This window comes from Oreochromis niloticus, linkage group LG12 (assembly GCF_001858045.2).
Source record: "Oreochromis niloticus isolate F11D_XX linkage group LG12, O_niloticus_UMD_NMBU, whole genome shotgun sequence".
In the NCBI taxonomy this organism is placed as follows: Eukaryota; Metazoa; Chordata; class Actinopteri; order Cichliformes; family Cichlidae; genus Oreochromis; species Oreochromis niloticus.
In genome coordinates, this window is record NC_031977.2 from 21,067,937 (window position 1) to 21,081,749 (window position 13,813).

The 13,813-nt window shown below is 39.5% G+C and overlaps 1 protein-coding gene across 6 annotated transcripts in view; it reads left to right on the plus strand.

The window, feature by feature from the left end:
* frmd3 (FERM domain containing 3) overlaps window positions 1-13,813 on the plus strand; it is a 59,104-nt gene that overhangs the window by 8,418 nt on the left and 36,873 nt on the right. For all 6 annotated transcript variants that reach the window (XM_025896995.1, XM_025896997.1, XM_025896996.1 and 3 more), the window contains exons 2-3: window positions 11,656-11,760; window positions 13,243-13,285. In XM_025896995.1, coding sequence (XP_025752780.1) covers window positions 11,656-11,760; window positions 13,243-13,285 — 148 coding nt within the window. The remainder of the gene's footprint in view (window positions 1-11,655; window positions 11,761-13,242; window positions 13,286-13,813) is intronic.

Consider the following 13,813-nt stretch of genomic DNA (forward strand, 5'->3'; position numbering starts at 1 on the left):
GTGCATTTGGAGGGACCATGAAAGATTGAAAAGTTGCCAGCGAGCCAAAGTTCTGCAATTATGGACATTAATTTGCAACAGATAAGAGAAAGACTGATATGGCTGTGCAAAAACATGATTACAGGGAACTTTTGGAAGACTGTAATAAATGCGTTGTTTCTATTATAGTATAGGTCATCAATACATCCCCAACACAGTATATTTAAAGGAGCATATCAGCTATGGCATTGTTTTTCACTGCATTTCCGTTCCAGCTGGTCAAGGAGAGGTGTCTGTAGACATCTGTCTGTATGTGTTCAAATAAAGCTGAGGCAGTGCTCTTGTTTTGGCTAATAGGCATTCTTTGGAGAAGCTTATAAATAGCATCAGTTTTCTATTCTTATCCTTCTTGCCGGCGCCTTTTTGATGCTTTCCCGAAGATGAGTGAAGAGAAATAATCTGTTTTTTTTCTTTTTGCAGCTGAAAGACAGCAGTAAGAGATGAGACAGCAGGAGACAGAGAGGGAGGGACACATCAAAAGAACGGGGTGGATGGGAAACAAAAATGAGATGATAAACAAGGAAAAATATAGGATGACATGGTTGGGTGGAAAACATGAGCTGTGAAAATGGCATCGAAAAATCAACAGGGTGTTGGAAGGAACGGGAAAGGAAATGAGGTGGCGTGGCTGTGGAAAAAAAAAAAAAGATTAAGAAGATTAAAACATGAAACAGACTTGAAATGAGACTGGCAGAGCGAGCGGATTTTGGAAAAGGAAGACGGGGCAGAGAAAAGAGCGAAGGGTAAACCGGAAAACGCGGCGGTATAAAAACAGAAAAGAATTCACAAAAGGTGGAAAAATTGGGATTTTAAAATGGAGAAAGAGACAAAAAATAAGTAGGAGTGGAAAAAGTAGGTCACACAAAGCAGGCTGATGTTCAGTGTCGTGGTCTCGTTGACTGTCACCACACTGGGAGCGATAACCGCTGCAAACATAGACACTTGAACATTTTAATGCAACAGTTGTTTTTATTACCACACATGAACTCCAGACAATGTTGGTCATTAGCCTTTCTCACAGCAGGAGATAGTCCGCTTCAGATGTGCTCTCACTACTGGAAATACTGTGTGGTTTCAATGGTGGTTAATGAATAATGTGTGCTGGAGGCAGGACACATGACACTAGCTTGCTCTCTGCAAAGTTACTTGCACTCCTCTCACGTGAGCTCAATTGCCCATTACACAGAGTTTGTACAAAAGAGATGGCAGGTTAATGACCATTCACGGTCAGACGTTTGCATTCCTACATACAGATCCATTGGTGAATGTGTAGAGGAGTTAGAATTTTGACACAGAGACAAAATTTCCAATATCTAATCCGAGACATCATTCTGTGGTTCTTCTGTATTGTGATATGAAAAAGATACAGTGCTCTGACCGTTTTGATGATGCTCTGCAGTCCCAAAGCCTTTAAATGGCTGTGTAACTGTTTACAGACTGATAGATGTGCATGCCTTTGTTTCTCATCTGTTTTGAGTTTTTGAGTATCTTTAGATTGCGGCATAATGTGTTGCTATTTGAGATCTTTTAGCCTACTTCCCTTTCGTAGATGGTTTCTACTGGCTGTAGCTAATAGATGACTGTAGCTCAACAGGGAGAGCAGGTCATTCACTAATTTGAAGTGGTTGCTCCAGTCTGCATCCCAAAGTATCCTTGGGCAAGATACCGAATTCCAGGTTGTTCTCTGATGCATTTGTTGGTGTATGAATGTGTGTTAAAGTTAGACAGAAAGTTCTTAGGTGTAGAAAACAAAGTGCTGGTGTGAATGTGTGAATGAAGCATGATGTATAAAGCACTTTGAGTGCTCCAGTAGAGCAAAGAAAAGAAAAAAAACACCCTATTTACTATTTATTATTTAAGTGATTTCTTAATTCAGCAGGTCTGCCAGTCATCAGGCCTGGGTGTGGCTCATGAAATTGAACTCAGATTTCCAAAACATTTGATTAATCACGGTTAATTTGGGATTTAACGATAGGGAGTAATTACTTTGTAACACAGAGAGTTATCTTTCTTTTTCATCTCTTTAAAAAATGTCTCTATGTATATGAGATATGCAATACAAAAACATGCATAAGGAAAAGGACAGTGTTCTTATCTTCAGCTGCGAGCACATCTGGTTTATTGAAGCTCTGTCTTAATAGATTTCCCCCTCCCTTTTATGAACATCTGGCAGATGTGGTTAAAGATGCTGACCATACTCTCAAACTGAGCGTTAGCATTTAGATTGATGTGTTGCTCCTGTCTCAGTTTCTGTTGCCAATATTGTCCTTTCAAAGCAAGTTCACAGAAAGAACTTTCAAGTAGCTACATTCAATTTATTCGATTTCATGAAGACAATCATTTTATTGCTAATGCTTCTTTCAGTGAGGCTGTGTACATAAACCCAACAACCGACATTTGTGCTTATGTTTTCATGGTTTGTTGGTAACAGAATGAGCCCAGATGCACTTCCCTTTGCTTGCTGGCGCATTTCTCTGAATATGCAAAGGCTGACAGAAGCAGACGACAGACTTCTGCATTTCCGAAACATCTTAAAAAGCATCGTTTCAACTGTTTCTGAATTTAGAAAAGGCCTATACATAGAAAAAAGAAAAACACAGATATAGAGAACAAAACAGTCTGTGTGTTTTTTGTGACGGCATCAATGGGCTCATCGTGTGAATGTGCAAACATGGTGTATCAACTCTTTTCCCTGGAGGAAATGCACACCCTTACGTATTGTACCACGAACAGAGGAGGATACATATGATGGACTAATTTGTGCTTCAAACATGCAAATGAGCAAACAGTCTGTTTACAATAACTCACAGGTTTTCACACGCGGCTCCTCTTTTCTGTTCTCGTGGATTTCCCGATCGTTTGGCACAAATTTAAACATTCTGCGGTGCAGAGATAAGGCAGCTGCTTCGGTGCTTCCTTTGTATTCATACCAGCAGTGTTGCATCTGCAGTCATGCCATTATCGTCGCACCTCTTTTCTCCCGCAATCTGATGACAATCCATTACACAAGGAGCTGCTCTTGCTCCATATAGTGATCATTTTTTTTATTCCTATCACAAAGCGTAACAGACCGCGCCCCCAGCAGTGAGCTCGAGGTGTGCATCTAACATGTTTAAGATCACGTAGGGTAATTTGTGCATGCTTTTGAGCTCATGTACGATGTGTTCATGGGAATCTCTGGAGGACAGCACTGTAGGTGATCATAGGGTAATTATGTTTCCCTCCTGTCACACTGAGGCAAGGTCATAGTCATCATGAGTGCTGCTCTAAATTGTACAAGTGTAAATATATTTAAAAATAATGATTTTGAGAGGAGGCACATTAACATTATATCGCAGGAAAACTGCATCGGTGTCCAGGCCTGTCCAATAACGTCGCTGCGCTACCTCAGCTGAATTCTGCTGATACACTTTGACTACAACCTGCGCTAATTCATGCAGTTTTGTAATGAAAAACTTAAACACCCTTGTCGCTGCAGTGTGAGCTCAGTTTAATTATTTAGTTCGCAGTAGTTTAATGCTTCTGTGGCAATCATAGTAACCAGCATGAACCAGGGGAAGCGCTCCTCATGTGTCTTTGAAAAGTGTTCTACAGAGGTTTGGCAGTCAGGGAAAAACATAATATTGTAATCATCACATCAAAACTATATAGATTTTTGCAAGCAAGTCCCTCAATTTTTTATTTTCCATGTATACTTTTGACCCTGTGTGGATTACAAAAATAATCCAAAATAGATCAAAACCTGTGTGCTCAAAATTACTGTGACATCCATTCCCATGATGAGTATCTGTAAACTTCTGACTTTGACTGCACAATGAGCTTAAAAGAAAAAAGTCTTTTGTCCTGCCTGGTCTGTAGCTCCAGGCAAGAGTCCATCACTGTTGTGGGTCACTGGTTGAAGAGGTGAAATCAGCACCCTCTCTAATGCAGCATTTGAGATCAATACTGAAGCTGTGTGGGTTTCATTCTGACACACGGCATGCTGCCTTGTCTCTTTACACTGCATCTTTCAGTGCCGCCTTTCAGTAAAAAAAGCAAAACAAAGACAGCATAGGTCTCCTAATCAGAGATTTACGGGTAAATGGTGCGATGATAGGAGGCTAGAGAGATAATGATGCTGAGGTCAGACCAAAGATTTCTCTACTTATAAAGTGGATGTTGCATAACTCAGCTCCCAGACAGGAAGTGTTTGATCCTCTGCTGCTTTCTTCCAATTATAGAATCTGCATTTCCCCAGTGGATAACTTATGCATTTTCACCCAGTCTATGTAGCTTACTTCAAAAATCTGTTTTAGACTCTGCCGACTCTCTCCGTCTATCTTCTGGCGGTCTATAATCAAAATGGTCAAAGTAGCCGTGAAGAGTAAAAAAACGAATAGATCTCTGCAAATCAAATTAGTCATTTGGTGGAAAGGTAATGATGTATGGAGTACCATGAAATAGTCTTTGAGTGTTAACATTGTGTAGCTTCAATTAAAAACTGCGATAAATCAATGCCGAACATGCCGTATATTCAGTTCAGTCACACGGTGGAGAAGGGATGAAAAAGGCAAAGTGTCGTGTTGCAAAATAACGAGGAGAGTTTAAACTCTGTTTCTATCTCCCAGTTTTGTGTGTTCCTTTCCCCACATCCCATGTCCCACACATTGATTTGTCTCTGCAGTATCCTCCTCAAGCCTCTGGATTGATCCATTCATTAGCTCAGGGTGGGGGGGGTTGGATAGTAAACACAAACTGGCTTTAGAAATATTGGCACTGTGAATAATAGGACACACGCACAAAAGCCTACTCGCACACACATCCTAATTGGCAAATAAATTGGCAAATTGGTCCACTTGCGACTTAAATTTCAATTTCCCTGAAGAGCAGCAGCAATGACAACAAAGAGAGAAAAGCCACAAATTAGTGTATCATTTGTTTGAATGGCAGTTACTAGGCTTTTAAACTGGTTGGCATGGAGGTAAAGAGGGCAAACCATTATTTCTGAATCCCCCACCACCCACCCAGAGGATGCAGATAGGAGTGAGAGTAGATTTCTTCATGGGGGCATCACAGAAATTTAACGCTGATCTTCTCACAGTGTTTCAACTCAGGCAATTAGGTATGCCGTGTCATGAAGCAATTGCGTCTCAGTTGATAAGGAGGAGTCATAATTGAGCTGGCATGCATGTTAATTAAACAACAAGCGCTGTTTAACTAGGCCAATGTACCCAGGGTCCTAGTGCAGAACTCGTAGTGGTCATAAAGTCATGATCAGAACAAATAAGATATCTGTGATGAACTTCAACACTACATACTGTACAGTTACAGTATCATCGAGGGGTCGGGGAGTACCTTAATCACCATTGTCAGTACATACTGGTAATGTGACACACATGCTCACCTCAAAAGCTGACATGATGACACTCCTTAAAGGGAGTGGGCCTCAGGTTTTTTCTGGCATGTTGTACTTGAAATCTCCACAAAGTTCACAAAATGTTCAAAAAGTTGTTTGACCGCTGGTTAAAGAGTCAGTCCCTAGACTGCTAGAGATCTTCATCACATGCTGCTATGACAATGCAAAGAACCTTATCCAGCGTAATTACACAGAGAGGAAGTGAGGTATAGACTTCTAAAAGTCAAGTCAATAAAAAGCTAGACTAAACTTGCATTAGTGAAGCCCTGATTAAGGGGTAGAGCAGGCTATTTCTCCTGAGGAGTATCAGAATCTCGTCCGCTCCCTGCCGATCCATGTCTGAAATCCAATTTGTTCTGTGCATCTGTGAAAATGGCATCTCTCCGTCCTTACCTTTCAGAGTAATTTTAACAATTTAGGGACAGATAGTGATACAGCCTAAAAGTGTAACTCAGGCTACAGCTGTGGCTACACAGAGGCTTAAAAGTGAGACAATTACTGGAGTGAAATACCACCAAGGACTGTTTCTGGTGATTTCTCAAGGACAGAGTCCACCAAGGCTGTTGGTGAGTCGCGTCTACACAGGAAGCAACTATCAGCACATCCCTTAACACATCCCAGCCTGATTCTTCTTGGCTTCACTACAGCACTAGTGAGTGTCATTGACTTTCTTTAGTTGTTGGTCTCCACATTGCTGCTACTTGTTCCTTGTGTAGACACTTAAAATTGTTCATGCTGACTAGGCAAAAAATTCAAACATTCAAAAGCTACAGTACTCAATACCCTTGTTTGAATTAAAATTGAAGATTTGGGGGAAAACCCTGAAAACTACACGTTTCCACACAACTTTTCAGTTGGGCATTAATTCATGTGTTCCAAGTTCATTTCCAAAAATTTAATTAGCTTTGTAAATGAATAATAGACGGACAAAATAAAAACATCTGTGTTTATGTTTTTTTCTTTTAGTTTTTGTTTATTTGGTCAGAATCTGGACTGGACTGGCTGTAAGGAGGTTAACCATGGTAGTGGATGGACACACACACTCGAGCACACATGTCAAAGTGCACTTTGCTTGTGCTAAACTGAATTCGGTCCACACCGAGGTTCTATTTGCAGAGTGTGTATGCATCTCTGTCTTTGAGCGGGGCTGAGAGAAGAGCACTTTGCCATCATTAGGTGAGATCATGTAGAGACAGGATGACTGGGTTAATCTTTAATGCCCAGCCTTTGGATATATAAAATATGTATTCAGACCTTGTTGGACATGAGATAGTGTCTTTATATGTCTCTGCTTCACCAGTCAGTCTTTCTTTTTTATTCACTCCTTTTTTTTAGCTTTATGTTAGCTGCTCTCAGCCTCTCAGTATGTTTGGCCCTGTTTCACTCTGTCTGGTTTGTTTCTCTTTATTCTCGCTTGGCGTCAGCCCAACACTCCACGAGCGTCTGCCCGAGAACGAGACGGAGAAAAGGTGTCGTTTGATGATCTGGCTGGAAGCAGCTCACAGCGTGGCTGTTTTTATTCCGTTTCGTCTGTTTTTCTCCTCCCTCCATGGGTCTCTGTCTGTTTGCTCTTCAGATTTAACATCTTAGTAACACTGTTGTCAGGGATCAGCCAAAAAAATCCTAAAGAGATGTAGACAGATACACATCAAACTCATGGATGCTGATGGAGAAGTGCAGCTAAAAGAGACAGAGAGTGATGTTGTCCTAGGTTATTTACATACAACCCACAGGCAGGTGAACGTGGACACACTGACAATCACAGCTGGGACACATTTGACTAAGTATATCACCTTACTGGTGATATACTAGTAAACCTGGACCAGCCAGTAGGGACATGCAGCGAACAGGATTGCTGACAGCCAATTGATGTTGTGGTGATATAACACAGGCCACAGGGGAAATCCACCTAAGACTGCTGTTGAAGATTTTTAATACAGTTTTGGCATCTTGTATTCAACCAAACACCCCTGCAAAATCCTCCACGTCACATATTATATAAAAAGGTTTAATTAAACTGGACAGGTTTCACGAAGGAAAAGGTGAACATATTTAATGATGGTGTGAAAATTGTTGCATAGTGGTGTCCATTTGAGTCAGCAGCTCCGCTTATCTTTACGGGGATTTACAGTGAGTTACGGCTCATCGTTGAACTGTCACAACTTTATTGTCTGAGTGCTGTTGTAGTGTTGTTACTGGCTTACAACAGGCCTCTTTATTGACTCAAAAATCTATAAAACAAAAATCTGCTGTATGCTCAGCACTAATCCACTTAGAATCAGACACAGTTAGCAACTAGCTGGCAAACAAAATTGAGCATTTTGTATTTCAGGACCTGGATTTATTCAAAGGATATCAGATGTCCAGATCCACAATCCAGATCCTTGCTGGTTGTGTAAAAGATTGATCAAAATTTAAACTTGAGAGGTGGTGATGTCACCGTGATGACCGCAGCCCTGTCAGATGGATTCAAAAACCCTGATAATTTTACAGGGTAACAGATGTTCCTCTTTATGTCACTTTGCACTGCATTTTTATCCAGTGCCCACGTTCCACATCTTGAAACAGAATTCCGCATTTTGACTGGTTTTGCAGTAATTATGAGAGACTTTATAGAAATTATCTCGTAAGAACATAGGACCAAAACTTGAGTTCCCTTTATATTTACTTCACATATATTAGGCCTATACATGCTAAATGGCATTCTGATAACATGCACAATTTATTCTTTTTTTTTTTTTCAGTCAGAAAAATCTGAGCATTGTTAACATGTCCCATGGTGTTTGTTTGTTGTGATTGGGTCACCCTAGTTTACCATCCAACACTGCTGTTTCATTCACCTATCCAATAGCTATAGCAATTACTTCATTCATTATTGTGTTTAAGTCTTTCTTTTTTAATCTTACCTCTAACAGTTTAACCATACTTTACAATTTCACCTGGTTCATTAGCAGTTTCACTGCTAATCACATGTTTAGTAAAATAATTTAAAAGTTTTATTTATCATTTCAGGTAACAAAGATGTTTATCCACTATATTTAGTTTGTAATTTCAACTCATAAATAACACTGTTAGCTAAGAAGCTAAAATCCATCCTGTGCTTTTAGCAAACTGTTTTAGCATTAGCTAATAATTATGTTTGTAGTTGCGTACTTGGTTTTAGTGTCATTTGTGTATTTTGATCATGTATGCATTAACTGTTACCTTTGAGGTAACAGTTAACTCCTCTGCCTGAAGCTGTTTAGGACCACTGAACAGGTTAAATATTAATAGGTTGAGCTAATCTTTACATGTATCCTCTGGCTAATGCAGAAGTACACTGACCTAAATAAGACTACTTCAGAGGCAGCTCATGTTTCAAACCACCTGCAGATACCTGTGTAGGTATCAGACATTAACACAGTCCTCTTAATGTTAAGACATGGAGGATTTATGTTTTTGAATGTTACATTTTTATTCTAAACCTCTTTTTCTTGAATAGCAGTAATTTGGTAATTCCAGCACTGATAAACAATCTGATTCTCCTTTACTGTTGGCTGCACTGACCTGAAAATTTTGGCTGTTACAACAGTGTGTCTTTGTGAATTGACTAAGGCTGTGTTTAATGTTTGCTTTGCTTTATTTGGTGCGTAACAAATACAGCCACAGTGTCCTGGACACATATAACTGTTCCCGTTTGAACAATTTTTGAGTGGCTGCTGTGACATTTACAGCAAACATCTTATTTTCAGAGGCTGTTCTGTCAACACCTTGCGTCTAGTAGTACATATAACAGTGTGTTTGCTGAGTTGTTTACTGAGACATGCAGCATGACTCACTAAGAAATTCATTTAAAAGGTTGTCTTGGCAAAACATTACAGTATTTACAGAATTCAACATATGAAGAGGAATTAATATTTGTGTAAAACTGAGGATAAGTGAACATCAGCAAATGAACTGATTTCACAATTTGTGGCATGCTGCGGTGATGATAATGATGCTTTGATGTACTTAAAATAAAGGCTGTAGATGCTGTGTAACTTCTAGTCATATAGTATTAGTACAAAATATTTGCATGGGCTTTGTGCCTGGAAAGAAATTAATTTTTAATTGAGAAATGTTCTATTTTTGTCTGCCTATAGCAGAAAACACAACAAATGACACACAATTAGCTTTAAGATTTACATTAGATCAGGAAGATTAGAGGCACAACCTTAGATTTCAGTCAAAAAAGATATTTATTTGTAATATTAGTGCACAAAACAATTAGAAACACCAAGCAGCTACATTACTGCACATAAACTCATGAAGTAGTCGAGAGCTGATGAAGCAACCAGATGGAAAATGGTCCATGCTACTTTATTTTTTGCAGACTTTCCACTGTAGATCCAACAATGTGGGAAAAAAATAATAAGGGAAATAAGAGCAGGAAACATTAGCTAAATAGTGCAAAAAAGAAAGCACTGCTTTCTTAAAGATTAGAATCCAGTCAAATATATGGGACATCTGAGGCTCAGGGCCTTTAGTCTGACAAACCATCAGCCGTGCAAATGTGCTGAAAATGTGCTTCTGTTAAAGCCATTTAACAAAGTCAGCTGATGTCAGCCACTACACTGCATTTCACTTGCAAATCTCTGAAAATAGAAATAAAGAGCAAAGCTAACGACCTTACCTTGGCTGCTGATGAGGTCCTTATCATACTGACCACTGCTGATGAAGCAGCCACTGGACAGAAAAGAGCACCATAAGGATATAGGATGAAACAGATTTGAAACAGATCATTCTCAATCCTGATGAACTTGTGATTTATTGTTTTAATCATCCTTTATTTATCCAGGTAAAAGTCTTATCGAGATTAAAAACTATTTTTCAAGCGAGACCTGGTCAAGCCAGAGGGCGTGAGACTTTGTTAGTGCAGCTGAATAAACTTTCAGCTGCACTAACAAAGTCATGCTTTTAAACGTATGAGTGTGCTGCTTACTCAGTGCACAAAATGTAGCCGTTCTTAGCACATCTATCTGTGCAATCACGTGAAATATGATAATGCTTTTTTGCTTTTGTGCAATTTTTTTGCTATATTCAATAACACTGTATAATATGTCCCTCAATTAAGAGTCTAATTCATCTAGAATTAAATGGAATTTCAATGTTTTTCACCTGAAATTCCAGCATAATTAAATTCACCTGGTAATAAAAATAATTCTAGGTAGTGCATAACTACTAGGAACTTTAAAGGAAATGAGACACAAATTAGACTGTAAGTTATGTTAGGAAGTGCTATAAAAATCCAAATTCCCAACTAAAGTTTCCTGATTAGGCGACATGCTGACAGGCAGTTATGTTGATGAGATTTGGCCAGCTGTGGGTCTGACTGTATGTGATGACGCTGATGCTTCCCAGGTGATGAGTAAATTCCAGTCTCAAGGGCAAAGACATGATATCTGAGTGAATCAATCAGTTCTGCTAAACCGAGCACAGAATCCACCTCCTTCAGCAGGTTATAGAGCAGTTATAGGACACACACACACGCACACACACTCAGAGCTGGGATCTTTGATGCACATAATATTAGCTTTAGTCAAGAGGTTAAAGGTAAAAATTAAATATGTACTTCTTTTGATATGTATTTCCTTAAATCAGCTAAAAAGCATCAATTTTTTAAAACTGCTCATCCAACCGTCCCAGCTGACATTTGGTGTCAGGTGTGGTGTAATCTAGACGGTTCACCTGCACATAAGTGCAAGTACAATATAAAAACAAAAATAAAATAGACAGACAAAAAGCAAATCTTTAGACTTTAGATATATCCAAAGGTATAGAGTATGTTAAGACGTAGGCAGGTCAGTATACTCAGCAGGAAAATCATACTGAGCATCTGAATGAGTAGATATTGACTAAGCAGCTGGCAGTAAATGCAGGGTGCTTATTGATTACACAGTGTTAGGTCCTGCAAATAGACTGTATTTATTGGCACATTAGGAGGCCGTGTCCAGAACACCATCATAACAGATATGTCAGCAGCAAGCGACCAAAAGGGTGCTGACGTATTTCTTTCCATTAACATGTTTCGCCGTGATGAAATTATGAGAGCATCAGAGGAGTATTACCCATGAGGGTTCATCGTGGGCACGATGCAGTCATGCAGCATCTATCAGACTGAGCTCAGAGGTTTATGGTTTTTATCAGCATAACTCAAAAGACGGGTCACGTGTCCTAAACCGATGCGCTTTATTTCTTTGCAGAGAGACACCAGAGGCCAGTTCCTGTTGGACCATGTGTGCAATCACTACAACCTGCTTGAGAAAGACTACTTTGGTATTCGATATGTAGATCCCGAGAAACAAAGGGTAACTATGACACACACACCTGTCCGTACACACTGCACACGCATAAGCACAGTATCTGTTATCATTTTCATTACCAATTGAGACTAGTTTGTACAAAGGATCAGAAAAAGTCTGTCATTTATTCCCAGAGCCTAGATCTTTTGTTTGTCCAACCAAGCACACATTTCTCTTGTAAAACCTAAAATACAAGCTGGAAACACTAATGGTAAAGCATAAAGGTGTTTCCTGAGTTTGCTTCTTTACCAGAGGAGTGATCACAGGACCTACACAGCCGGTCAGAGCAGTGCTTATATTTGCAGAAATGTATGTTTATGAAAAGTAAAGACTTCAGTCTATAAGTATGTGGTTAGTTTTCCAACAGCCACATCTTAGTAAAGTGGGGATTTATGCTTCTGCTAGAAGTCTGCTTCATAACCACAAAGCCCTCTGAAACACTATGCCTACCCTACCCATACTGTTCAGCACCACTGATTGCTCATGTGCATTTCTGGCTACTTTTTTTGAGTCTATCAGTGAGAGAATAACATTCATCATTTCAGTATCAGGAATAACAATCGTAGGATCAATATAAGGACTCATAAATGTCAGCAGATCCCTGTACGGAGAGTGCTAACTGACGTAGGATAATGTGAAAGGAAGTGGAAAAACCGGACCCTAAGGGCACAAGCACAAGCATAAATGCCGGCGACGACGTCTGCCACGTCGTAAGGTTTAAAAATATACCAGCAGAAGTCTAAATCAGGCCTGAGGTGCAGCATTGCCACTTACGCATCTTTTTCTCTGTAATCTTTGAGGAGTCTCCTTCCTCTAAATCTGGCTGTTCTTTTACCCCGGCTAACAAATTCTTCTCCTCAATTTAGAAATTCTACTTATAAACAGCACACAGCTCATTACAGCAGAATCACACCTACTAACAGGAAACAGCGGCAGTGAGTCAGCACAGGCAAAGTACGAATGTTGAATATCAGTCTGGAAGCAGCTGATACATTACATTACAAGTTCAAGTGCCAAATAATAACAAGATCAGTCTCCATATTTCAAACAGCCCACACAGAGAACAGACCAGACGCTTGATCGTAGCAGAAGCTCAGCTAGACTGTTTTTTTTCTCAATGCAAAGCGAGGACGGAAAAATGAGGAAAATGTGTTGTAAGACAAACTGAACATGCAGTGTCATGCAGTCCAGAAACTGTAACATAATGCTTGGCATTGTATGCTTTTGACAGTAGATCAAAGAAGATGGATCAAATTTGGTTCTATTCAGGAATATAAGATCATCATGTCTCCCTAAATCCCTAAATCAGTCTCTTTAATGTAGTAATAATCTTTTTTATGACAGTTTAAAATACCAGAGATCTACCAATGATACAAATTTAATTTTCTAAGATAATTTTTGAATTAGCTCTCAATCCAGTCCTGTAGTTTCTTTAGTATAAATTTGATTATTTTCAGGTAACATTTTTGGTCTTTCTCTCTTTTTCAGCACTGGCTGGAGCCCAATAAACCCGTAGTGAGGCAGATGAAGTGTGAGTGCCCTTTCTCTTTCCTTTTCTGTGTCAGCACGTGTGTATACAGATGCAAAGCATCATGCATGTGTCTGTGTATTTGCGAGTGTGAGTGTGTTTTCTTATGCCGTGCATTTGTCTCCAGAGGGTCACTCTGGTGTGAGGGGTCAAGCATGGCAAACAAGCCGACACCACCACAGGGACTCTAACAAGGTCATAACATCGTACACGCAACATTGTTAAAGTGACGGGATAGGAGTACAAAAAAATCTGTTTATGTTATTAATTGAAAACAGATACATTTTATTTGTTTATGTAATAATAATTTTTAAAAAAAACATTTAGAGCATCTAGGTCTAAGAGTTTTATCACCCACCCACTTGTGACAGAGTCAGGCAATGTTGGACATGAGTTTTTCCTCAGAAGTCCCGCAGGGAGACCAACAGAGACACAATGAAGACAGACAAAGTGACAAGAGAACTGTTTCTCAGAAACACAAAACACTGCCAGAGGGACAAGTGGCATAAAAAGGAAAAAACTCACACGTTG